Source organism: Podarcis raffonei, chromosome 16 (genome assembly GCF_027172205.1).
Source record: "Podarcis raffonei isolate rPodRaf1 chromosome 16, rPodRaf1.pri, whole genome shotgun sequence".
Classification (NCBI taxonomy): domain Eukaryota; kingdom Metazoa; phylum Chordata; class Lepidosauria; order Squamata; family Lacertidae; genus Podarcis; species Podarcis raffonei.
In genome coordinates, this window is record NC_070617.1 from 27,605,477 (window position 1) to 27,632,967 (window position 27,491).

Sequence of the window (27,491 nt, forward strand, 5' to 3'; positions counted from 1 at the left end):
AGAAGCTTCCTGGGCTTTGGGAAGGAAGCACCACACTTTAATACTCTAATTTACCAGGAACATTTAGGGGACTAGCCTAGTCCCCCTAGTCCACTGACCACAAGTTACTAGGGCCCACACATTTGCCAACAACAACAATAACAACAACAACAACAACAACAATAATAATTTATCACTTACTTATACCCTGCCCATCTGGCCAGGCCTCTCCAGCTCCCAAGAGAATATTAAAAACACAATAAAACACCAAACATGAAAAACTTCCCCAAACAAGGATGCCCTCAGATGTCTTCTAAAAGTCAGATAGTTGTTTATTTCCTTGACATCTGATGGGAGGGTGTTCCACTAGGAGGGTGCCACTACCGAGAAGGCCCTCTGCCTGGTTCCCTGTAACCTCACTTCTCGCAGTGAGGGAACCTCCAGAAGGCCCTCAGAGCTGGACCTCAGAGCTGAATGATGGGGGTGGAGACGCTCCTTCAGGTATTCCACCATAGAGCAGCTTCCTTTCTTATACTAAGGAATAACTATGGGGATAACTATGGTCCTTGCCTGGCCAATTCACCATTAGATTTTAACTCTTGGTAGAACCAGGAATTAGAAGGGACTCAGGCATCATACACCCTCACCCCCGACCCCGAACAACTCACAACAATAATATCCCGGCTGACACAAAGCTAGCCGTTGGAAAGAGCAGATCCTTTTCATATTCTGTCGAGAGAGATGGTAATCAATTACCCAAACTGGTAATCCATTATCTAGAGCAGGCAATGACTAAACCTGGACTTCCGTCCATCTGCCTGCAATGCTAAATTAAACAATTACATGTCAACTGCCTATGCCAAGAAGAGGTGGGAGTTTATTTGGGGTCAAGATTAACAGAGGAAACGGTAGACAGGAAAAGAGGATCCATCTAAAGCCCAAGGAAACCTCCCTGTCGCCTGCTGGAAATTGAGAGTCCGACAGCATCTAGCTCCCCATCCCATGCTCCTTTGGCATGTTGGGGGCCACCTGGGACACCAAGCCACTGACCCCCTATATGCTTCCCATATACAGTTGTACCTTGGAAGTCGAATGGAATCCATTCTGGGAGTCCGTCCGACTTCCAAAACGTTCAGAAACCAGGGAAGGGGTTGGACTCGATGGCCCTTGTGGTCTCTTCCAACTCTATGATTCTATGATTCAAAACACGGCTTCTGATTGGCTGCAGGGAGCTCCTGCAGCCAATCGGAAGCTGCGGAAGCCGAGTTGGATGTTCAGGTTCCAAAGAATGTTCACAAACCAGAACACTTCCGGATTTGCGGCATTCGGGAGCCAAAACGTTCAAGAACTAAGCTGTTCTAAAACGAAGGTACGACTGTATATACTGTCATTAACCAGCAGTAGAAAAAGGGTTTTCACAGATTTTCTTAAAATCTTCACTTGCACAAAAGATACATCAGTCCATGTTGCTCATTCCAAAGAAATAATTTTATTTATATATTTTTTCATAAAGTTATTTCATGCCCTTGTCTTGCCAGGATTTCATTATTTCCTTCACACACATAACGAAACCAACACTTTTTCATGTTTGCATTTTGCAAAAGCTCTAACCTCTACAGTGTTTATTAAATGATGCGTGTCAACGAAGCTGCCTTGCTGCTTCTGTGATTTTTCTTTGGCGTGGCCCCTCAAGCAGAGCAGGTTCGGGAGAGGCAGCTGCCTTGCTAAGGCTGTAGCAAACATGCAGACGAATATGCCCTGTGGCAGGAAAAGGCATTCGATAAGGCAACGAGCCTCCATCTGGTATACAAAGATGGCTGCCTCCCATCATCCCAACAAACCCGACTACCTCCTGGATCCTGAAATCGGGGATCAGAGACATCAGTAGGAGAGGGGGGCAATGAAAGCAGTCAAAGCTCTGTCAGTGGAGCATGAGACTCTATCACAGGGTGGTGGGTTGGAGTCCTACATTGGGCAAAAGATTCCTGAATTGACGTCCCTAGTGGTCCCTTCCAGCTTCACAATTCTATGATTCCATGGCCCACAAGGCACTTTCTCAGAGAATTCTGAGGCAGGGAGCCATGATTAACACCCCCACCGCGCCCTGGCCTTGTTTGGAGCAGTTTCTCCCCACCCCCAGCCCTATTGGTGTACGGTGGTGGATACCTTACTGTGGTAGGATCTCTGAAGCTACCTCAGTAATACTTGAATCCAATGGGAATAGGGACCGTTCCGGCATTTCGGGCTATAATGTGCATTGTACAGTCAGTAGCTCCTAAGGAAACCAAGCCTTATGAGGAACGGTTGAAGGACTTGGGTATGTTGGAGCCTGGAAAAGACGAGACTAAGAGGAGATATGGTAGCCATCTTCAAATATCTCAAGGGCTGTCACATGGAAGAGGGAACAGCTTGTTTTCTCCTGCTGTGGAGGGGAGGACTCGAACCAATGGCTCCACGTTGCAAGAAAGGCGATTCCGACTAAACATTAGGAAAAAACTTTCTGACAGACTTCCACGAGAGGTGGTGGACTCTTCTTCCTTGGAGGGTTTTCAGCAGAAGTTGGATGGCATCTGTCATGGATGCTTTAGCTGAGATCCTTGCATTGCAGGGCAGTTGGACTAAATGGCCGCTGTGATCTCTTGCAACTCGTACCATTCTGTGATTCTAGCTATATGATTGTCCTGACATGGGACTTGTCAAATGAAAATGTTGCAGCCTTAAATGGAGGGACAAGGTTTTAATGCCTGCTGGGAAACAGCAGAAGGAGCAGTAAAAGAGCGAGAGCCAAGGGAGGCGGAGAGAAGAAACACTGGCAGCATGACCATCCCAGAAGAAGCTGGAGAAAGAGAGAGACCATGTTGTCACCATCATGGCAACTAAAAGAGGGACACCTCCGCTCAGTCTGCAGGCTTCAGCCAGTCTTTAAAGCGCATCGTCAAGAAAACTAACAGCTACAGAGATACATCATGGTTCTTCTGGCTATTGGCAGTGCAATTGTGGGACTGACACTGAAATCAAAAGTCTGGGAATAATCAAAGGTTGTTTTGTACCATAAAATAGTGAAAAGGTTGGGTGGCTCATATATAAAAACCCAACAAATCTAGCGACAAAATTAAAGGAAATCCCAAGGCAGAGAGGCACAAGCAAGAGTTATTTGAGGTAGTTACTGCTCTGAGTGAAGGAAGGAGGAGAAATTATTCCGGGTGGCCACATGGGAGCACTACAGGTGCGGCTACCGCTCAGAGAACTTGCGGAGGAGCTCAACAAAGCAGCAGTAACAGGCAGTTAAAGCAAGATATGCCTGTCCAACGCGCAGGAGGATCCAGCCCATGCAACACCTACGGGGCACAGCAGGGAAATTTCTAGAAAGAGAAAATAAAGCATCCTTACCCCCCAGTCCCTTGGCACAGCTCAGGGGCTGGGGGGTGGGGACACTGGCAGAGTAGCTCAAGCAAACTTAAAGGAGGAAAATCTACCACAATCGCTTAATAAAAAAAGAATCCAGTGCACGATGGAAGTTCTTTCAAGGTTCCGTATTAATTCACTTTTTAAACTCTGAGTGAAGTAGCCAGGACTTTTCTCAGAAGGATCTCTAGCAGGGATTTGCGGAATAGGTTCTATATTTTAACACACTTTCCGTCAAAAAAAGATGCCCCAGCCACGTTAATACATGTTAAAGAGGCAACCCATTCATAGATAGGGGTGGGGTGGGTGAGTTGTGGGTTTCTCATAAACAAAACTTCTCAGTACATTTGGCTATCAATACATTTAGGCATCGATTAAAGTGCAGGTGGGTTTTCCCTCCTCATGAATCAATTCCACGTTTAGAAAGTGGTCCCCAAAGCAACACCCTGGAATAGTGCGTTGCTCCCCCTAACTGACCAAGCCTGGCAGCTGATGGTCAGAAACGACACTTTAGGGTTCAAATTCCAGACTCTGGGCATTATTTCTTATACAATTCTAAAACTGAAAACCCACTAAAAATCTTGGGAACAGACATTTCCGTACAGGACTTTTCACGCGCAAATCAGCATTAGAGAAACAGAGAAAATGTTCAATCCCACCTCCCCACTCTAAACTGGCTTCAGCTGCAGCTTTTACCCTGTACTGGGAATTTGGGGGTGCAGGTGTGTGTGTGTGTGTGTGTGTGGAGGGATAGATCTGCCTGGTGGCACAAAACCAACTTTCTCTCCCCATGTCCCTGTCGTTCTCCTCCGTCCTTCGGGGGCTACAACATGGTGGACTTTGTTTCCTCAGAAAGGCTCCTGGACTCCTCATGAGTCTGCGCTTTGAAGTTCCGTTTGTTGAATTCCTCAGAGATTTCCAGAAAGGATTTCCCTTTGGTCTCGGGGAGGAAGAAAGCAACATAGAGGGCGGCAGAGACGCAGACGGTGAAGAAGGGGACGTAGCAGTAATGGCCAAGGCCTTCCTGAGGGGAGAGAGAAGGAGAGGCCTTCAGTTTGTCCGTGATGCACACACAGCGAGCCATGTACTCAAACTTTTCTGAACAGTCCCCTCTGGTGCTGCTCAGTTTGCTCTGGGACTCCCTCCCACCCAAAGTGTCTGCAATGGTAGCTGCTTAAGGATTTGCATTTGCGGTCCTGATGGTCACCAACTTAGGTAAAGGTAAAGGGACCCCTGACCATTAGGTCCAGTCGTGGCCGACTCTGGGGTTGCGGCACTCATCTCGCTTTATTGGCCGAGGGAGCCGGCGTACAGCTTCCGGGTCATGTGGCCAGCATGACTAAGCCGCTTCTGGCAAACCAGAGCAGCGCATGGAAACACCGTTTACCTTCCCGCCAGAGCGGTACCTATTTATCTACTTGCACTTTGACATGCTTTCCAACTGCTAGGTTGGCAGGAGCAGGGACCGAGCAACGGGAGCTCACCCCGTCGCAGGGATTCAAACCGCCAAACTTTTGATCGGCAAGTCCTAGGCTCTGTGGTTTAACTCACAGTGCCACCCGCGTCCCTGGCCACCAACTTAGACTGCTTCAAAAGAGGATTAGAGTTAGACCAGGCACCCTCAACCTGCAGCCCTCCAGATGTTTTGGCCTACAACTCCCATGATCCCTAGCTAACAGGACCAGTGGTCAGGGATGATGGGAATTGTAGCCCAAAACATCTGGAGGGCCAAAGGTTGGGGGTGCCTGAGTTAGACAGTCCTTTTCCTTGGGGATAATTCAGACTGAAATTCCCACGTGTCCCAAAAGGTTATTTATGTGTGCCACTACTGCGGCCTATGTTTTGTTTGCCCCAAAATGGAAAACGATCCAGGTCCCAACTAAAGAAGAATGGCACCTTGCAGACTTAAAATATAGAAATTGTGTACACTTTAAAACGTTGGTAGCATTAAGATAAATTCAACAGTGTAAATAGGTTTTGATGGATGCAATAATGGAATACTGAATGGTTTAGTTTTTGTAAAATATGCAGGGATTTATGATATGCAAAATGAACCATGCAAAGAGAAGGGAAATCATTGATATTTTAAGGATGTTTCAATGAGTATTTTAAATTGTAAAAACAGAAAATTTAATTTTTTATATATATATATATATATATATATATATATATATATATATATATATAGAGTAAAGGTAAAGGGACCCCTGACCATTAGGTCCAGTCGTGGCCGACTCTGGGGTTGCGGTGCTCATCTCGCTTTATTGGCCGAGGGAGCCGGCGTACAGCTTCCGGGTCATGTGGCCAGCATGACTAAGCCGCTTCAGGCGAACCAGAGCAGCGCACGGAAACGCCGTTTACCTTCCCGCCGGAGCTGTACCTATTTATCTACTTGCACTTTGACGTGCTTTCGAACTGCTAGGTTGGCAGGAGCAGGGACCGAGCAATGGGAGCTCACCCTGTTGTGGGGATTCGAACTGCCGACCTTCTGATCAGCAAGCCCTAGGCTCTGTGGTTTAACCCACAGTGCCACCTGTGTCCCATATATATCTATATATATATCTATATCTATATCTATATATATATATGTATGTATATGTATACACATACATATTTAAAAAACGGTTTCGACAAATTCATGCAGGAGGAGACTGTCAAATCCGCTTAGTAGGATTGCAATGCAAATCGAAATTGGACAGAAAAGAGGAGTGGTGGCTTCAATGAGTCTCTCCCCCGTCCTATATTGTCCCAACAGCATTGACCCATGGTTCAACCCAGCATGGCAGTCGGACGGACGGAGTTCGCTTACCACAAGGAAAGGAAACACCATGCCCACCAGGAACAAGTTGGCCCACAGCAGAGAACCACAGATCATGCAGGCAGCTGGGCGAGACACCTGGTCGAAAATCTCCATGGGCATAATCACCGTCACGCCGGCTAGGCAAATCAAACATATTTTTCATCACTTTCTCTCTGGAGCTGCAAGGGTCAAGATGTAATGGCAGGACACTAACATCTATCCAGATTGTGTGGGAGTGTTAATGGCGAGAGGCTTTAAAGCAGGCTTCCTCAAACTCAGCCCTCCAGATGTTTTGGGACTACAACTCCCATGATCCCTAGCTAGCAGGACCAGTGGTCAGAGATGATGGGAATTGTAGTCTCAAAACATCTGGAGGGCTGAGTTTGAGGAAGCCTGCTTTAAAGAAATAAATCTTCAACGGGAGGGTGTTGAGCACCACAGAGTGGAAGGAAATGAGGCTCCTCCAGTATCACTTGCTCAATTTCTGCTGTATACTCGCCTTCTCTTTGGAGTGTCTCCATGGCAATTGCTTTGGGCACCAAACTGAGAATCTCCATCGACAAGCATCTAGTCCTCATGGATGCTAAGGCTTCCAAACAAAACACCCACGTCATGTTGATGTGTGTGCCTGCTCTTGTTTCAGGTTGGACGTGAGCGCCCCAAAGCACAGCTTTCCAGGGAGGGAGTCCGCTCCGCTCTGACTCACCTGGCCCAATTCCAAAACTCAGGATGTAGGCGAAGATGCAGGACATGCTCAGGTAAGGCATCCAGCTATATTGGCCCTGCAAATCCAAGAAGGCAAAGTGTTATGTACTGAGTTGAATAGGATCCAAAAGGCAGCAGTCTGAATGGTTCTAGAACAATAGGGTCCAGAATGCAGCAGTCTGATTGGTCCTAGAACAATAGGGTCCAGAATGCAGCAGTCTGATTGGTCCTGGAACAATGCAGCAGTATGATTGGTCCGCAGGAGCCACCCAATCCAGCTCCAGGTGGAAGTGAATCCGCAACCTGGTTGGCCTACAGGAGAATCCCAGAATTAGCCAATCACGTGCAGCCCATTGTGTAAATAATGTATATAAAGCAGACATTCTGGGGGAACTTTCATTCCTCACTACTATGAGCTGAATAAAGAGCATGAAATCCACACTCGACTCCGAGTATATTTCACAAAGGCAAAGGGGTTAGTGGAAAATTGTGTGGGAAACTGCAGTCAAAATCCAACAATTCTTGCTCGTTCATAAGTTTAGGAGCAAATGACCACAGAACTGTATTACTGATAGGCAAAGACTCAGCCCATAGAGATGTAATTGGAAGAGAGGGTTCTGTGTGATGTCATTTCCCCTCCTCTTCTGGGAGGGCTATGTAATTTCCTGTTCCTCTCCCACCCTCTCTCTTTCTTTGACAAATCATGCCTGAGACTGTTTCTACTGTGAATGAAAGTATTTAACCTGCACAATTTTACTGCTGCTGTGGCTGAGAACCAGTGCAAAGACTATGCGTAAGTAACTCCTGTTTTAAGCTTACTTCCACAGCCGGTTGTCTGATTTCTTGGTTAAGCGGGGCAAATGAGAAGGGGGAGCCAGTTCACTTCATAGCTGGACGTAATTAAAAGAAGGCTTCGCAGTCTACTCTGACATGCCTCGATTTTTCTCCCAAGCGTGGAACTTTTTATTATTAACATTTTATTTAAATCATTTCAGTTACAGGAAATAAAGTGATGAAAGAGAAGGAAAGAAAAAAGAAGGTGGGGGGAAACACACATTAATGCCTAAGGATGGAACTTTAAACTCTGTTCAACAGACACACAGGAGCACCTGGAGGGATAAATTGCTATTAATATATCCTCTCCTACCCATTAAAGGTAAGGGACGCGGGTGGCGCTGTGGGTTAAACCACAGAGCTTAGGACTTGCCGATCAGAAGGTTGGCAGTTCAAATCCCCGCGACGGGGTGAGCTCCCGTTGCTCGGTCCCTGCTCCTGCCAACCTTGCAGTTCGAAAGCACGCCAAAAAGTGCAAGTAGATAAATAGGTACCGCTCTGGCGGGAAGGGAAACAGCATTTCCGTGCGCTGCTCTGGTTTGCCAGAAGCGGCTTAGTCATGCTGGCCACATGACCCGGAAGCTGTATGCCAGCTCCCTCGGCCAATAAAGCGAGATGAGCGCCGCAACCCCAGAGTCGGCCACGACTGGACCTAATGGTCAGGGGTCCCTTTACCTTTACCCATTAAAACCCATTCCACAGAGTCGGACTCGTATTTGGGTCCTGCTCAGCCTCTCCTTCAAGAGCTCAGTTACCTGCAGAGACAGGGCCACCATGAAGACAATGGCCCACACAGACATGAGACTGTATCCGCCCATCACCAGCTTCCTTCGTCCGACGTGCTCAATGATCAGATTCTGGAGAAAAGCAACACAGGGAAGTTACCGCCAGGAGGACTCTCACGCTCAGCCTGCCCCAAAGCAACGGGGAGTTGGTCTCACGGCAGATCTAATTATTATTTGTATTGTTATTGTTGAGTTCATATACCGCCCTATACTTGGATGTCTCAGGGAGGTTCACAGAAAAGATCACAATATACATAACCAGAATAAAAACAACAACACACTACACAAACAGATCAAACAAAGGCCTGGTTAAAAAGGAACATTTTTGCTAAAGGTGTGTAATGAAGGTTCCAGGCGAACTTCCCTGGGGAGAGCATTCCGCAGGCAGGGAGCCACTGCAGAGAAGGCCCCGTTCTCATGTTGCCACCCTCCGGACCTCTTGAGGAGGCACACGAAGGAGGGCCTCAGAAGAGGATCTCAGGGTCTGGGTAGGTTCATATAGAAGGAGGTAGTTCTTAAGGTATTGCGGCCCTGAGCTGTTTAAGGCTTTAGAGGTCAAAACCAGCACTTTGAATTGGGCCTAGAAACTAATTGGTAGCCAGTGCAGTCGGACCAGAATCACACTCAAATCCTGGTAAACACTCTTCATTGTAAGAAATAAAAGGAGGGAGGGGAGGCCATTTGATGGCTCTGCAGGCAGACACCACACACACACACACACACACACACCCCTGCTTTCTGCTAGCAGGATGGATTCAAAGTTCTTCCCTTTGTCTGCCCTGAGTTTCACAGCTAGCTATGAACAAGAGAGTCACTTTATCTCTCCCTCTTTCCATTTCCCCCCATACCACATGAAACTTACACAGTTCCATCATGTCCCTCTTCTCGGCCTTGTCTCTTTAAAGCGCTGCAACCTTTTATCGCTCCACCCCCTTCATCACCTTGGCTGCCCTTTTCTGAACAGTCCCCAGCTCAACAGTACCCATTTTGAGGTGAGGCGAACAGAACTGGGTGTGAGAGAGAAGGCAGGCTCCCACCCCCATCCGGAAGCTCCCCCTCCCCCAGAAATGGCTCCCCACTTCACCGCTCAGAGACACCCCCCCCCACAAAGCAAAGGGTCCAAGCGCTCTCCGTAGCTGCCTATCGGACAACCCAGTATTTTTTGGGGGGGGGGGAGCAGCAGAAGGAAGCGGGTTGCTGCTGAAGGACAGCAGAGATTCTCACACAAGTCATGGCCGTGATCAGCTCGCAGCTGCCTGTGCCGATTATGCTGTACTGGATCTTGTCGTAAGGGATCCCGGCCTCTTGGAAAACGGTCGAGGCATAGGAGTACATCTGGGGGACACAAAGGAGATGGAGGAAGGATGAATGAAGAGCTGCAGGGCTCCGGTTTCGCTGCAGACACACACAGGAAGGAGAGGCAGAACTCAGGAGGGGAAGAAGGGATAGTGGGCGGAGGTATGGGTAAGCATATTTTTGTAAGCATCTCTCCAAAGAGCACATCCTGTTCTTCACAACCCCCAGACCTGTGCTGTGTGGGTCAAGGACGGCCAGGCACACCAAGGGACCCCTCATCCTTACACCAGGGGCAGGGTTCATTAAGGTAAAGGGACCCCTGACCATTAGGTCCAGTCGTGGCCGACTCGGGTTGCGGTGCTCATCTCGCTTTATTGGCGGAGGGAGCTGGCGTACAGCTCCCGGGTCATGTGGCCAGCATGACTAAGCCGCTTCTGGCGAACCAGAGCAGCGCACAGAAACGCCGTTTACCTTCCCACCAGAGCAGTACCTATTTATCTACTTGCACTTTGACGTGCTTTCGAACTGCTAGGTTGGCAGGAGCAGGGACCGAGCAACAGGAGCTTACCTTGTTGCGGAGATTCGAACTGCTGACCTTCTGATCGGCAAGTCCTAGGCTCTGTGGTTTAACCCACAGCGCCACCCGCGTCCCCTCCTGTTCTTACACAACCCCCAGACCTGTGCTGTGTGGGTCAAGGATGGCCAAATCCTCCCAGAGTCCAGCCTGGCTCATAACGCCTTTGACATGCCCACCAGAAGAGTCTCTCTTCTTCTGGAGCCTGGCACTTTTGGGTAGCTCCTGCCTGGCGCTGGCCAAAGACCTGAACTGGCACCCCCCCACCAGTGGCATAGCATAGGTTGCCAGTGCCCGGGGCCACGTGGCAGGAAACAGGTGGAATATGCATGCACATTCGGGTGTCTGAGTCGCCCGGGAGATCTCAGCTGCAGAGATGAGTTGTTCCATTGTCTGGAGAGGTCACTTCCTGGTTGAAATGTTGCACCCCTAACAATTTTGCACCAGCTCTATGCTATGCCACTGCCCACAACCCTGCCAATACTCAAGCTGATTCCCCCCTTGCCTTCTCCCAGTCACTCACAGAGTCGTTGCCGCAGAGCTGCATGGCGCTGCTGAGGAAGACGATGGTGATGAGCTGCCACCGCACGGCCGGGTCCCTGAAGAGCTCCCAGGGGGCCTTGGCTGTCACCCCTCGGAGGGCCGCCTGCTCAGCCAGCAGCTCCTTCATCTCCCCGCCCAGGTCGTCGCTGCCCCGCAGCTTCTGCAAAGCTGGAAGAGGCAAGAGGGGCAACTTCAGGGCTGCAAGCATGAAGATGGAGCGGTGAAACTCCAGGAGATGCTCAGAGTTTTATTAGGGATTCCAAACATACTCTGAGCACCTGTTGAGCTCCTGGAGCTTGGGGTGAGCTTGAAAGCAAATTAGGAAGGCAGCCCACAAACGGCATGCGATAGCAGGGGTATGGGAAACAGCTCAAGCTTCTCTTGTTGTGAATCTACTTTCTCCTATGGGAGGAACCATGCACCATCCCCTATGGATCTTCCCTTAAACCAGGGTTTCCCAAACTTGGGTCTCCAGCTATTTTTGGACTACAACTCCCATCATCCCTAGCTAACAGGACAAGTGGTCATGGATGATGGGAGTTGTAGTCCAAAATTAGATGGAGACCCAAGTTTGGGAAACCTTGCCTTAAACATACACAAGTAGTGATTATTTATACAGGGTGAAGCCTGCCCTTTTGGATCAAGACCAGGCTAGACTGGAACTCAGAGCTTTTGGAATGGAAGCAACCAACGAACTCGATGCAACAGGAGAACCAAAAGGCAGTTTTGTCTTGAGCTTGGGGTTTTTTTTTTTAAGCAATGAGAAGCACCGAGCACACCCACCACAGATGCAAGATTCCTCATCTCCTCGGTCGATCAATAGGTACCGGGGGCTTTCCGGGGCCCAGGGCAGCAAGACCAGCTGGATCAGAGCAGGCACTGCGTTGCTGGCCAGGAGGAGAGGCCAGCTTTCCTCCGCTCCTAAAATTTCTCTGCATTAAAAATACAGAATTGTGTGAGCAGAACCTTTCTGAGCCGGCAGTTTGGGTCTCGTCGAGTCGAGTGTACGCATTTACTTTTTTCTGTTTACGTCTGTTTGTCACTTTTCGCACACAGAACAGTGGCCCCAAAGCAGCTTAACACATTAAAACTCCATATAAAGAAATAATAAAATGCAAGAGCTGCAGCTCAGAGGAAGAAGGCCCCGATTTCAATCCCGAATGGCATGTCCAGGTAGGGTTTGAGAGAGACTCTCTGCCTGAAACCCTGGACAGCTGCTGCCAGTCCGTGTAGACAATGCTGAGCTAGATGGAGCCAGGGTCAGACTCAGCAGAAAGCAGCTCCTTATAATCCTAATACTAGCCCCACCCCAGCTTCTTTCTCTGTGCCCCAGGAAGGGCTTAATGTAGCTGCTCAGCATCCAATTGCCATTCTGGGCAAAGATGCTACAGATCATTATGAGAGCAAGTAGCCAGGATTGCTGTACTTGGAGTAAACCCTTTGCTGCAAGAGATGCAGAGGTTTGCTGTGGCCTTGCTGATTTCTTTTTAGGGGGGTGGAAAGAGGATGGTACCCCCCAATATCTTCTCCAGGATGCCCCTTTCAGCCTTACCTCAACCCAACCACCTGTCCCATCACCAACCCCAGGGCTGTGAAGGATGCAGACGTCAGGGCCACGGCTCCACGGAGCTCCTTGGGGGCGCTTTCTCCCAGGTACATGGGCTGGATGTTCATGCTCACGCCTGGCCAGGAGGAGAGACAAACAAGGCTCAGGAATGTGGCAGTGCTCCAATCTATAGTTGTTCGTCCTTCCCCCCACGCACACACAGAGAGAGACTCCAGACCGGCTGGGACTGGTCAGATGACATTTATTTATACCCCAGCCTGCAGAAACAGCAGTAACTTTCTCCAAGTTCTAACCTTTGCCCAAACTCGCCTGTCGTCTCCTCCTTCTCCCCACCAGCCTCACATCTCGTCCTAATGCTTCCCCTCTCGTGCCCCCAAACTATCAACTTTGTTTATTGCTCTAGGAATGTTCAAAGGTGAGGGAGGCACTTGCCTTCCAGCCCCCAGCCCCCACTTGCTTTCCTTACATCCAGCCAATTATCATGCACCTTCCGTCTCTCTGCTCCAGGCTAAACATAACCAACTCCTTCAACTGTTCCTCATAAGGCCTGGTTTCCAGACCCTTGATCATCTCGGTCGCCCCTTGGCTACACACCTTCCCGCTTGTCAATACCCTTCTGTCAGGGAACTGCCATCAGTGCCGGAGGGAGAGAGCAAAATCCAGACGGATTCCAGAGAGCGTCCTGGGATTGGGAGAGGCAGCCCATCTTCTGGGGAAGAGAATCAGCGTAGCACCAGTGGAGAAGGGGGGCAGAAGGGGGAAGCGGCGAGGCGGTCCCATGACTCCTTGCCGGGGACCAGCGGGGAGAGTAGAGGTCCTCCGCTGCCCACGCCCTCCTTGCGCAGAAGGCTTTTGCGCAGAGAGAGTAGGAGGAGACTAGGCGTCAAAGAGCTTCTTTGCTGGAAGAAGTTTAAGAAACGCCCACTGACGGATTCTGCCAGCGATTGAGACAGCCACGGGTGAGTGGCTGTCCGGACAGAAAAGGTTCACTCAGGCAACCCAGCCAGGTGTTTGCACCGGCTTACGCACGAGCAACCCCTAGAACCACTACACCTTCTTAAATGGTGGTGCCCAGAACTGGACATGGTACTCCAGGTGTGGTCTGACCAAGGAAGAATAGAGCACGACTATTGTGGGTTAAACCACAGAGTCTAAGACTTGCTGATCAGAAGGTCGGCGGTTCGAATCCCTGCGATGGGGTGAGCTCCCATTGCTCGGTCCCTGCTTCTGCCAACCTAGCCGTTCGAAAGCACATCAAAGTGAAAACTCCGGCGGGAAGGTACTGTATTTTTCGCACCATAGGACGCAGTTTTTCCGTCTTAAAAACTAAGGGGAAAAGTCTGTGCGTCCTATGGAGTGAATGCAGGGGGGGAGGCAAGCAGGAAAAGCCCCCAAGAGCCACACACAAGCTTTGCGCGGCTCTTGCGGGCTTTTCCCCAGGAGGGAGAAGGGACTGACGTGGCCAGTCAGTCCCTTCTCCCTCCTCTAGAAAAGCCTTGCGCAATCTCTCCAGTCGTGGGAGGCTGCGCAAGGCTAAAGAGGAAGCCCGGGCAGCGAGTGCGATCCATCCTGCTCGCTGCCCGGGCTTCCTCTTTAGCCGTGCGCGTCTCTCCAGCCGCGAGAGGCTACGCAAGGCTAAAGAAGCCAACTTTTTAAAAATCTATCTATCTCTACCTCTTTTTCTTTTTTCGTCCTTTCTCCACCCCCTTATTTTCCTCTGGATCAGTGTTTTTATCTAGATTAACGTTTTAGTTTGGAGGGGAGGAATATTATAAAAAAGGAAACTTTGCAGCTTTTATTTTAGTATACAATAAAAACAGATTAAACAAAACACAAGAAAAGGAACTAGCATAGAAGAAGAAGAGAAAAGGGAAAGAGGGAGGATACAAAGCCATTTACCAGAGGTAGATCTTAACCCTTGCCTCACCTGGGAGCTTCTCTGGGCAGGAATTCCCTCGGCTTAAGTGGGGTGAGGGAAGAGTGGCAGGTAGGGGGGTACCTACCTAGACAGTGAAGCCACATGTCTCTCCAATGAAAATTGGGAGTGGGCATTGTGCGAAGTGGCTGTGGATCTCCTGCCGCAGAAGTGTGGGACTGTATAGAGTTGGGAGGGCCACCCGAGGGTCATCTAGCCCAGCCCCCTCACAATGTAGGAATCACAGCTAAAGAACGCCAGGCAGATGGTCCCCCAACCGCTGCTTAAAAGCCTCCAGTGGTGGAGACCCCCAACATCTTCCGAGGTCACAGAATTGCAGGGTTGGAAGGGAACCCCAGGAGTCATCTAGTCCAGCCCCGGTGGACAGCGGCCACGATCCGTCCCGTTGTGCAAGGCTAAAGATGCTGCTCAAGGCTAAAGAGGAAGCGCGCAGCCTGTCCGTTGCTCTTTGGGGCTGGGGGGGGGAATAATATTTTTTTCCTTGATTTCCCCCTCTAAAAACTAGGTGCGTCCTGTGGTCCGGTGCGTCCAATAGAGCGAAAAATACGATAAATGGCGTTTCCGTGGGCTGCTCTGGTTCGCCAGAAGCAGCTTAGTCATGTTGGCCACATGACCTGGAAGCTGTACGCCGGCTCCCTCGGCCAATAAAGCGAGATGAGCGCTGCAACCCCAGAGTCGGCCACGACTGGACCTAATGGTCAGGGATCCCTTTACCTTTTACTTCCCTTAATCTGGACACTATACTTCTGTTGCTGCAGCCTAAAATAGCACTTGCTTTTTTCCTGCTGCAGCACACTGCTGACTCACATTAAGCTTGTGGTCTACTAAGTCCCCTAGACCATGCACAGGTGTGAAGCCAGATGTCCCCCATCCTATATTTGTGCCTCTGAATTATTCCTTGCTAAGTGTAGAACTTTATATTGGTCCCTATTGAAATTAATTTTGTTAGTCTTGGCCCAGTTCTCCAATCTGTTCTCAGGGAATATTGAATCCCAATTCTGTCTTCTGCGGCATTAGCTACCCCTCCCAGTTTGGTGCCGTCTGCAAATTTGATAAGCATCCCCTCCATTTCTTAATCCAAGTCATTTATTAAGATGTTGAAAAACGCCAGGCCTAGGACAGAACCCTGCAGCGCCCCACTTGGCCCTGTTTCTCGAGATGACAAAGAACTGGCAGAGAAGGATCTGCTGACATGGATCCCTTGACTGAAGACTTAAGGGCTGCCTGGTTATCCTCCAGTTGGTTAGATGCTTTCCAGATTCGCACACACTCCCCATTTTCAGTGGTGTGGCCTGCAGGGAACCTTGAACTCGCCCGGTCCTCCTTACCTACCAGAATTGATTCCTGCAAGAAATCTGCTCAGCAAGATCATTTCAAAGGATCTGGCCATTTGGCTGAATCCCACCAACACCGCAGCCAAGACCACAAACAAGTTGTTCAGCAGCAAAGATTTCTTCCTTCGGAGAAAGAAAGAGGGATAAAAGGTGAAATATACTCGGATTCGAGAGTGGATTTCATGCTCTTTATTCAGCTCATAGTGGTGAGGAGGAATGGAAGTTCCCCCAGAATGTCTGCTTTATATACATTATTTACACAATGGGCCCCACGTGATTGGCTAATTCTGGGATTCTGCTGTAGGCCAATCGGGTTGCGGATTCCCTTCCACCTGGAGCTGGATTGGGTGGCTCCTGTGGACCAACCAGACTGCTGCATTCTGAATCCTATTGTTCTAGGACCAATCAGACTGCTGCATTCTGAATCCTATTGTTCTAGGACCAATCAGACTGCTGCATTCTGGATCCTATTGTTCTAGGACCAATCAGACTGCTGCATTTTGGATCCTATTGTTCTAGGACCAATCAGACTGCTGCATTCTGAATCCTATTGTTCTAGGACCAATCAGACCGATGCATTCTGGATCCTATTGTTCTAGGACCAATCAGCCTGCTGCCTTTTGGATCCTATTCAACTCAGTACATAACAAAAGGAATCAGGAGCCCAGTTCAGACATAATGAGGATGCACATCACACCCCTGTGCTTCTCCCCTCATGAGTTGGTTTTGGCACAGTGACTTTCCTTGGTCAACTCTAAGTTCCAACCTCCATGTGACACCCCCTGCCTTGGCCAACCCTAACAGCCCCCTTTCCCTTCAGGATCAGTGCCAAGGCCCAAGGGAGCGGCTCCTGGGCCTGCCCTTCCCTGGCTCATAAAGCCAGCTGCACCCGCACGCCCCCCCCCAGCAGAAGGGAAAGCTGCCTGGAACGCCCAGTTCTTCCCAGGGAGATGAATGTCAGTCTTGGCAGGAGGAGATAATGCGGGTGAGAATGGTTCTTGGACTTTGGGTGAACTCTACAGCTATCATCCAAAGCAAGCAGAGAAAGCCTCAGTGAGTGGGCTGTACTGGGACCAGAACCCAGATCTCTCACCTGGGCTTTGCCAATACTCCCCCCCCCCCAAAACAACAACAACAACAACCCAGGAATCAGGCTAGGTTGATTGGAACAGGATTCGTTTCAGTTTAATAACTGGTTTAATTGCATGTAACTGATAAATTGAGGCACTGAGTTGCTGGTAGTAAAAAGTTCAACGTCTAAAACGCAGGCTGCGTGGGTTCTGCAATAGCCACCCCCACCCCTCCACCAGTGCCGGATTTACGTACAGTGGTACCTCATGTTACATACGCTTCAGGTTATAGACTCTGCTAACCCAGAAATAGTGCTTCAGGTTAATAACTTTGCTTCAGGATGAGAACAGAAATCAGCCTCCGGCGGCGCGGCGGCAGCAGGAGGCCCCATTAGCTAAAATGGTGCTTCAGGTTAAGAACAATTTCAGGTTAAGAACAGACCTCCGGAACGAATTAAGTACTTAACCTGAGGTACCACTGTATAAGCTAAACAAGCTATAGCCAAGGGTCCTACTCTCTTGGGTGCCCCCCAAAAAATTTAAAGGAAAAAAAGCAAAACCTGGATGTACATTTCCAAAATTCTTAATTGTATTTCAGTTCAACAATTACTTTGTAATTACAGAGAGGAGCTGAGGGAAGTCTTTGAGGGAGGGTTTGAGGGAGGGTTTAGGGGGGGGCGGGGGAAAAGGGGAGAAAATAATGAATATGACATGTTTTGAAATGTTGTTACGTTGAAATTGCTAATAAAAACTTTTTAAAAAATTACTTTGATAAAAGACATATTTTGTTATGTGCAAATGGCTTTGGATACCTATTAGGTCCATAAATGACCATATAGCATATACCGTATTTTTCGCTCTATAGGATGCACCGGACCATAAGACGCACCTAGTTTTAGAGGGGGAGAACAAGAAAAAAAAATCTCTCCCTCTCTGCGCAGCGCCCCTTCAGTGAACCAAAGCCAGGAGAGAAGGGATTGGTGCGCACCATAAGACGCACACACATTTCCCCTTCATTTTTGGAGGGGGAAAAGTGCGTCTTATAGAGCGAAAAATACGGTATTCAACACAAAAAACAGTGACAGTTTGTTGTTGACAAAGGACAGCTGGACATATAAAGGGCCCCATTACCTTCAGTAGCTTAGGGCCTCATCAGACCTAACTCTGGCCCTTCCCTCCACCAAGAAACTGACACAGGGTCCCCCATGGGGCGTCAGCAGCTGAAAATGGTTGTGAGTCTTAGCCCACTGAAGCAGAAATCGACAAGGTGCCTCCTCACCTTCCCAGCTTAATGGCCATGGGGCCCGCGAGGAGGGCTCCCACAAGCCCCCCCAAAGGATAGAGGGAGACCACAGAGGACCAGATCAGGGTGATCACCTTCCCCTCCAGAGGGCTGCCCGTCCGCTCCAGCCACGTCTCATTTGTGAAGCTCTGGATGTACTGAAATGTGCAAAGGCTGAAGTTACGTTGGGAGAAAACAGACAACAGTGTTTCACTTTTTTTATGTATGCTACAACAGCAGCAAGAATACTCATCGCAAAGTATTGGAAGACGCAAGATCTACCCACTCTGGAAGAATGGCAGATGAAACTGATTGACTGTATGGGATTGGCAGAAATGACTAGCAGAATCCGTGACCAGGGAGAAGAGTTGGCAGAAGAAGACTGGAAAAAATTTAAGGACTATTTACAGAAATATTGTAAAATTAAGGAATGTTGAATGATGTTGGATTGAAATTGAGTGGTTTCTAGCTGTAATGATATAAAGGAACATGGAAGAAAAAAAGGGTTTGGATAGAAAATAAGGTGATATTATAAGCTGTAATGCTTTAAGTTAAGGATTTGCTGAACAAATAATTTGAAAGGGAATACAAGAAGGGGAGGTATGAGGAGGTCAGAGAAATATGTTATTGAAAAGATTGTATTATGAACTATATGTCTTTTTTAATCTTTTTGTTTGCTTTTTGTTTGTATAAAAAATTGAAAATCTTAATAAATATCTTTAAAAAACAAAAAACAAAACAGTGTTTCTACAGGCGCTGCATGCGACATATCATTTTTCCAGGACCTAATGTGGTGAGTATTGTATGGGGAGGAGAGACCTCCAGGTTCAAACCCCACTCATGGTCACTTTGCACCAGTCGCTCTCGCTGAGCCTGGTCTACCTCGTAGGGCTGTCGTTGTGGCAAAATCAGGGTGGGGAGCCACATATGACACCCCGAGGAGGAAAGTGAGGATGCAGACATGGCCAACATGCTGCAAAATACTCAGGAGGGGTGTGTGTACAAAACACACAAGAGCAAAGGAGCCTTCACGGAAAATTACATTCACCCCTAAGGAAAGAAACCTCTCTCTGTCCGGCTTCACGGAACCCTAAAAGAGAAAATGCTGAGAGAGGGGGCCAGCCCCAATTGCCGCCCCAGTCTGTGAAGCCGTGGCAAGTTAACAGGATCGCAGGGCAAGTACAGTGATACCTTGGTTCTCAAACGGCTTGGTTCTCAAACGCCGAAAACCAGGAAGTAAGTCTTCTGGTTTTCGAACCTTTTTCAGAAGCCAAACGTCCAATGCGGCTGTCGGCTATTGTTTCTGGGGCGCCTGCATCAATCAGAGGCTGCGCCTTGGTTTTTGAACATTTTGGAAGTCAAACGGATTTCCAGAACGGATTAGGTTTGGCGCTTTTGTTTTTGCTACTTATTTTGCATTTTTGTTTTTGAGGCTTTTTCGGTTAATTTGTTTTTGTGACTGTGTGGAACCCAGTTCAGATACTGATTGATTGATTGATTGATTGTGTGACTGCAGAATTGGATAAGAGCCCCCCATCCAAACAATGACTATCATCAGTGCAGATAAGAAAAAAATATAGTTTTAATTTTTACCATCTACAATGCTGTCTTATTTATTTTATAGTACAGTACATTGATTATTGCTTTCATTTTCTGGATCAATGGTCTCGTTAGATAGTAAAATTCATGTTAAATTGCTGTTTTTTTAAAAAGTCTGGAACGGATTAATTCGTTTTGCATTGCTTTCTGTGGGAAATTGTGCCTTGGTTTTGGAACGCTTTGGAACAGACTTCCAGAATGGATTAAGTTTGAGAACCAAGGTACCACTGTAAATATAACCCCAGGAAACAAAAATGCTTCATCAACAGACGTGATGACCCTAGAACCCTCTAAACAGAGATGGCCTGCTCTCTGCTAACAGTTGCAGAAACTGGGAAAAGTGTTGTCAGGTAAGGACTTACTGTGGTTGGGGCATTGATGATGGTCAGGTTGTATCCATACTGGAATGTGCCCCCAATTCCAGCAGCACAGACCGTCAGGATCAAGACCCGGCCTTGAAGCTGAGGGAAGACCCAGAAACATTCAGAAAATAAGGATGTTTCCTTATTTATTTGGTTTTCAACATACAATAACATTCTGCAACATGCAACACACAACTGAGGAGCACCAAATAGGATAACATAAATTTCCTAATATAGTAATGATTTATAAAACAAATCATTTCACAGTAAGCGCTGAAAGTCACCTATGCAACACAGTGGTTCATCTTAGAACATGGTTGTGCTAAGACTCCACTGGCAACAATTACTTCCAGGGTACGGCCCAAAAGGAAAAAAAGGAAATTGATCGACAGCGAGGCAAACACACTGAACTGAAGCAGCTTAAGATGTCTGGGGAGATTGAAGGAATATAATATCAAGGGCAGATTTTCCTTTAATCCTTTATTTTTAATGAGGAATTTAAGATTGTAGGTCAAGTGGCTAATCGGGTAGGATAAGAACGTGATTATACTTTATAAAACCCTGAGTGAAGTTTTTGAAATGGGTCCAATCCAACGACAGCCAAAAAGTTAAAGAGAAGGAAACATGAGAAGGAATAAGTCATGGGCGTAGCCGCACACCCTGACTCCCCAAATCAAGTAAATAAATAAAAATACTTAACTAAATGTAGAAAGATTTTGACAGATTTTTCTGAGCACTTGGGGTCAAAAGAAAGTAACTTTAAACAACTACAGTGGTACCTCAGGTTAAGTATTTAATTCGTTCCGGAGGTCTGTTCTTAACCTGAAACTGTTCTTAACCTGAAGCACCACTTTAGCTAATGGGGCCTCCTGCTGCCGCCGGGCTGCCGGAGCACGATTTCTGTTCTTATCCTGAAGCAAATTTCTTAACCTGAAGCACTATTTCTGGGTTAGCAGAGTCTGTAACCTGAAGCGTATGTAACCTGAAGCATATGTAACCCGAGGTACCACTGTATTGCTGAGAGATTTCATTCCGAATCTGCTAGACAGAGCCAAACATAGGATGGGTGGGTATCCTGCCCCCTCCCCAACATAAATCCTGGCTACGCCCATGATAAGAATGGCACATCAATGGCTTTTGAAGAACAGATATGACTGTGTTTGGGATACTGTGTCATAGAATCACAGAACTGTAGATTTGGAAGGGACCCAAAGGGCCTTCTAGCCACACATATTGTGGAGTAGGAAAAGGTTGACCAGACTGATCAAAAGGGTTGCAGCGTTTGTGGCTTTTCAGTTCAGAGAAAAGTAAGAGGCGCCACGATAGGAATTTTAAATTATGCCTGACATGGAGAAAGCAGATAGAGAAAAGTCTTTTTCCTACTGCGGCCCGTGTTTTGTTAGCCCCAAACTGGAAAACAAACGAGGTCCCAACCAAAGAATAATGGCAACTTAAGCTGATGGAATATCCGCAGCTTGCGGACTTAACCTGTAGAATAAGAGAACAAGAAGAACATACGTTTGGAGAAGACTGGGAAATGTTTATTGAATACAGTGGTACCTCAGGTTACATACGCTTCAGGTTACATACGCTTCAGGTTACAGACTCTGCTAACCCAGAAATAGTGCTTCAGGTTAAGAACTTTGCTACAGGATGAGAACAGAAATCGTGCTCCGGTGGTGCGGCAGCAGCAGGAGGCCCCATTAGCTAAAGTGGTGCTTCAGGTTAAGAACAGTTTCAGGTTAAGAACGGACCTCCGGAACGAATTAAGTACTTAACCAGAGGTACCACTGTATATAGGTGGAAATTATGTACACTTGAAAACATTGGAGGCATTAAGATAAATTCAACAGTGCAAATAAATTTGGAGGATGCAGTAATGGAATACTGAATGGTTTAGTTTATATAAAATATGCAGGGATTTATGATATGCAAAATGAACCATGGAAAGAGAAGAAGAGAAGTCACTGATATTTCAAGGATGTTTAAATGAGTATTCTAAATCGTAGTACAGAAAATCTAATAAAAAAATAGAGAGCGAGAGAGAAGTCTTTCTCCTTTTCTTGGAGAAAGAACTCGGAAACATCCAACGAAGCTCAATGTCTGACGTTTCAGGATAAATAAAAGAAAGTCCTTTTTCGTGCAGCGCATAGACTCTGGAACTTGCTCCCAAAGGATGCAGTGACTGCCACAAACCCTACATGGCTTTAAGAATATTATTGGCCCAAAAATGGAAGCAAGAAGAGTTACCGACGATTGAAGAACGGAGGATGAAGTTAATGGACTATGCAGAATAAGATAAACTAACTGGAAGGATTCGAAACCGGCAGGACCAGAAATTCACGGAAGACTGGAGTAAATTTACAGACTATTTGAAAAGTAATTGTGAAGAACAGATGACGTTTGTAGGGTTGCAATAAGTTTTGTGTGGAGTATTGTTAGAAGTATTGTAAAAATGGAGAAGGGGGAGGATGATTTGTTAAGAGATGTAAAGGCAATACAAAGTTAAGAAATGCATAAGAAGTGGTTAAAAAGGTGGATCATCAGAGGTGCTGATGGAAGTCTAAAAAGATTGTATAAGTGATTTGTGGTACATTTTATAATTTATATGTTAAAATTAATAAAAAATATTATTAAAAAAACAAAAAACAAATCTTACATGGCTTTAAAAGAGAATTAGGCAAATTCGTGAGAGGGCTAGCGATGGCTAGTAGTCATAATAGCTTAGCTCTGCCTTCATGGTCAGAGCAGTAAATGCTTGCTGGGAGTCACAGATGGGCAGAGTTGAGCTCAAGTCCTGATTGTAACTGGGATGCAGGTGGCACTGTGGGTTAAACCACAGGGCCTAGGACTTGCCGATCAGAAGGTCGGCGGTTCGAATCCCCGCGATGGGGTGAGCTCCTGTTGCTCGGTCCCTGCTCCTGCCAACCTAGCAGTTTGAAAGCACATCAAAGTGCAAGTAGATAAATAGGTACTGCTCTGGTAGGAAGGTAAACGGCGTTTCCGTGCGCTGCTCTGGTTCGCCAGAAGCGGCTTAGTCAAGCTGGCCATGTGACCCGGAAGCTGTACGCCGGCTCCCTCGGCCAATAAAGTGAGATGAGCGCCGCAACCTCAGAGTCGGTCACGACTGGACCTAATGGTCAGGGGTCCTTTACCTTTTACCTGCTTGTAACAGGCTTCCCACAGGAATCTGGATGTCCTTGCGCCCTAAGAACAGGATGCTGGACTAGATGAGTCCCTGTTCGCCTGATCCAGCAGCCTGTTATTTTCTTACATTTTATTTTAAAATGTTTTCTTTTATCCCAAGATTATGTACCTGAAATCTACAGCACGGTACAAATTTTGAGAGAAATGGGATGAAAGTTGGACGGGCAATCTTTAATTTGGGACCATTGCAATTCCTCAGCGTAAACATAAGATAAAATTGTTCTAAACTGCTTTTACCAGTGGCACACGAGACATCACAGAGACTGAATAAAATATATACCAGGTGAGATAGTAAATGTTAGGAGTTGTGGGTAATAATAATAATATTTTATTTATACCCCGCCCTTCCCAGTTTAAAATGAAATGCATACGCCCATTAAATTAAAGATTTTGGGAAAAGAGATTAACAATTTCATTGGTAACTCTTTAAAAAGAGTTTTATTATCATTATTTTATTTATCCTTTTCAGGTTTATACATTTCAATAATTTTACAATCATCTTAACATTTCAAAACTTTGCTTCCTTCCCCCTCTTTCTTTGGTTCCTTAAATTTATTTTTAATATCTTCTGCATATCCAAATTAACTTAATTTGCTCATTTATTCATCTACTTTTAATATATACTCTTACAAAACTGCAGGTTATTACAATACTCATGCCAATACTCTCTTAAAGAGTTTTATTGGAACATTTGGAGGAACAAATCAAGAATAAGGAATTGATACAGAATTTAATAGTTACTGCCAATATGTTAATTGGCACAAAAATGGAGAAAATAAGGTGACAGTAATTAAAAAAGAGTGCTGAGCAAAAATTTGGAAGTTAAGTCTTGATGCAGAACGTTCCTGGAGTGAGTAGTTTAAGAGATGGCAGAGATAGAAGGGAAAATTTAGACATTAATTTAATTTAGAAAATAGCAGATACAACAATATTGGTGGATAACAGCTTTTCTGAGTGGCAGATAAAGAATGTTTAATCTTTATAGTCTTCTGCGATTTATGATATTCTGCAATGATATTTGTTTACAGATTCCTGCATTTGGGCATGTTTCCAAATTTAATTTTTGGAGCGGCTGGTAGCTCCAGCCAGCCCAGCTGGGCAGGGCAGAAAGCATGGAAGGGACACCCCGCGCCGCCGGCCCCCACGCTTGTCCCCGGAGCTAGAGACGGCAGGCATGCCGGTTAGAGACGGAGGGGCTCCGGGTCGGAAGTCTCCGCCTCACCTGTCGCTGCCACTCGGCCGGGCACGCTGCGCCGGACCCTCCGGCGGCCTCCCGGGCCGTGCGCCTGGCGGGGCCACCCAGCGAGCCAAGGGCTCCTGGGCTGCCGGTCTGGGCAGGAGGCGGGAGGGCCGGGAGGGAGGACCCTTGCAAATATCCGATCGCCCGGGGGTTGCTAACTGTCGCCTCCCCCGCACCCCCCGCAGAGGAGCCCCGGAAGCGTGACGCAGCCCCCGCCCCCGAGCGGTCCTGGCCAGGTGTGCGAGCGGGGCGTGGCCTCACCTGGCGGCGCGGCGGCTGCAGAGGCTGCGGGGCTCCGTCCGGCATCCTGCTCGGCCCGGCTCGGCTTCCCTCCTCGGCTCTCCCAGCAGATGCCGGCCGGCTACCAGGAGGGTGGGCGGGGACTTCGAGCTGGGCAGGGCTTCTTGGCTGGAGCTGAGCCCGGAGGCTCATCGCGCAACGGGCGACTCTGAGCATGTGCAGAGTGCCTCTGGGAGAGAGGCCAGTCGGGGCTAGCCTAGGGGGTGCCGGGATCCCCTTGCGGGGGACGGTATGGCGCGCGGGGGGGGGGGAGAATGGCCTCTGGCCTGGTCCCACCCACTACAGCATCCTTTGGGTGCTTTTTTTGCTGGAGGCGACCGAGAGGGTCGTGGGGGCCGCGTGGGGAGGGCTGGGTCGGCCCCCCGGTCCTTCTGCGGACCGAGGATCGCTCCCCAAGGTGCCTTTTCCTGAAGCCGGGCCAGCCCAGCCCCCAAAGTGCGACAGCCCCCCATTTAGTAGCTCTGGTTTTTTGGGGGGGGCGGTCCTAAAAGGAACGGCCGAAGCTCAGCAACATAGCATTTGCTCTGCATGCAGAAGGTCCCCGCAGGCAGCATCTCCCGTGGAGAGCTAGTGCTGCTGCCGGCCAGTGTAGACAATACTGCGCTGGATAGAGCAGCAAGACAATTGCATTTTGATTGTTGGGGACGTTGCACAGATCTCTGCTTTTTTTGGGGGGGGGGAGAGAGACTGCCAAACTACCATAGTGATACTTGACAGCTGGGATAGCTCAGTGGGTACAGCATGAGGCTCTTCATCTCAAGAGTCCTGGGTTCGAGTCCCAGTTGGGCAAAAGTTTCCTGCATTGCATTGCAACTGGATGACCCTTGTGGCCCGTTCCAGCTCTACAATTCTGATATTCTATGCTGCTGAGCACCTCCAAGCGGGAGCACACTTCTCCGCTCGGCCTCCTGCAGGCAATCGGCTCAGAACCTCCCTGACTCCAAGCGGCTCCGGGGCATCCTTATATCTGACGTTTGGATCGCCCCGAGTTCCTGGACCCAGAAAACCCCCCCGAACCTCTCGCCAGCCAACCAGCCCATTTGCTTTCCGCGCCGCGAAGCCCCCCCCCCCCCGCAATCTTATCTCTTGTTGGATTCCCCCTGCAGGAATCGCTGGAAGAAATCAGTGGATCGCGAAAGCGGTACCATCTTCTGCAGCCCCTTCATCCTGCTGGAAGTCCAGCCGGCCGAGGTGGAGGAGGCGACTGGGGCTGAGAGAGGGAAAGTCCTGCAGGGTCGGCCTGGGCTTTTGGGGGCAGGAATGCAGCTATTTAGTCACCCATTACCTCGGGAGGCGAAGAAGCGGCTCATTTGCAATGCTTGCTCCGTATTTCTTTGTTTATCCCTTCTCATTTGGGGAATGATCATTGCACACCAAGAACCTCCCAGTCACTATGACTTCTCGCGCTCCTGTTGACCTTCGCACCTTTCTAGCCTGTGAATTTTACACGCCTGCTTCCTGAGCTGTCTGTTGCACACCATTAAACGCGTAAAAGACAGGTCTGGTTCACGCTGGCCAGGAGGAGGAGGAGCAGACACTGCCAGCGTCTGTGTGACGACAGCTTGCAGGACATCCTCCGAAGCAGATGGGCTGGGCCTGAGTCTTGGAGAATGAGCATCTCTCTCATCATAAAGATCACACACACACACACACACACACACACTCCTGGGCTGGGTGAGCCAGGAATGATTTTCCACCACTGGGACATGAGCCATCAAACTGGCACGTGCTGTTCCTGGGACTCTGTCACAAACACCTTCTCCCTGGGGCATAGCTGTCAACGTTTTCCTTTTTTTCAAGAGAAATTCCCTTATTCCGAATAGGATTCCTTGCAAGAAAAGGGAAAAGTTGACAGCTAGGCCTATATCCCATTTCATGGACGTGCAAAAGGATCCTGGAACTGGCCTGTCGATGTTTAATGCTAGCCACAAGTGTCTCTGCTCTGTCTTCATATTCAGAAGCCTCAATGCTTGTAAATATCAGTGAATACAGTGGTACCTCAGGTTAAGTACTTAATTCGTTCCAGAGGTCCGTTCTTAACCTGAAACTGTTCTTAACCTGAAGCACCACTTTAGCTAATAGGGCCTCCTGCTGCCGCCGCGCCGCTGGAGCACAATTTCTGTTCTCATCCTGAAACAAAGTTCTTAACCTGAAGTAATATTTCTGGGTTAGCGGAGTCTGTAACCTGAAGTGTATGTAACCTGAAGCGTATGTAACCTGAGGTACCACTGTATCAGTTGCTGGAAACCGCAGCAGGGGAGAGCGTTCAAATCCTGCTTTGGGTTTCCCATTGGAGCAGGGGTGCCAACTTGAATAAAATATTGGCTGCGGGGGGGGGGCAGGTAAGCCCTCCCCCACATAATCGATCACATGATGCGGTGCATGCACATTATCTGAATGGCCATGCCCATCAACTTTGGGGGGGAGGGCAGCCCCCTCAAATATTTTATGGGGAGAGGGTGCTGAAGCCCCAAAGGCCCCTAGGAGTTGGCTCCTGTGTATTGGGGCATCTGGTTGGCCACCGGGAGAGCAGAATGCTGGGTGCCTGATCCACCAGGGCTGTTTTGATGTTATTATGGTAAAGGTAAAGGACCCCCTATGGGACGCGGGTGGCACTGTGGGTTAAACCACAGAGCCTAGGACTTGCCGATCAGAAGGTCAGCGGTTCGAATC

At 48.2% G+C, this 27,491-nt stretch overlaps 1 protein-coding gene across 2 annotated transcripts; it reads right to left on the minus strand.

Annotated features, from left to right (window-relative positions):
* Positions 1-2,696: 2,696 nt before the first annotated feature.
* LOC128404420 (solute carrier family 2, facilitated glucose transporter member 11-like) lies at positions 2,697-26,306 on the minus strand. 2 transcript variants are annotated; one of them, XM_053370026.1, is made up of 12 exons: positions 25,964-26,306; positions 20,072-20,170; positions 18,108-18,268; positions 15,757-15,881; positions 12,474-12,603; positions 11,705-11,853; positions 10,902-11,089; positions 9,733-9,843; positions 8,479-8,580; positions 6,891-6,966; positions 6,194-6,321; positions 2,697-4,408 (listed from the first exon to the last, which is right to left on the minus strand). In XM_053370026.1, the coding sequence occupies exons 1-12, from the start codon at positions 25,982-25,984 to the stop codon at positions 4,208-4,210; spliced, it is 1,491 nt and encodes a 496-aa protein (XP_053226001.1). In that variant the 5' UTR covers positions 25,985-26,306; the 3' UTR covers positions 2,697-4,207. The 2 variants fall into 2 exon arrangements, with proteins under 2 accessions (XP_053226001.1, XP_053225999.1); XM_053370024.1 differs by lacking the exon at positions 25,964-26,306 and adding an exon at positions 24,780-24,965.
* Positions 26,307-27,491: the final 1,185 nt, after the last annotated feature.

Excerpts from the sequence above, each read along its gene's own strand:
- LOC128404420 (XM_053370024.1), bottom strand. The coding sequence starts at position 24,950 with ATGAGCCTCCGGGCTCAGCTCCAGCCAAGAAGCCCTGCCCAGCTCGAA. Across the intron at positions 18,269-20,071 it reads TCATCAATGCCCCAACCACA|TACATCCAGAGCTTCACAAA; the intron begins GTAAGTCCTTAC and ends TGCACATTTCAG. Across the intron at positions 8,581-9,732 it reads TGATCACGGCCATGACTTGT|AATCTGATCATTGAGCACGT; the intron begins GTGAGAATCTCT and ends GCTTTTCTCCAG.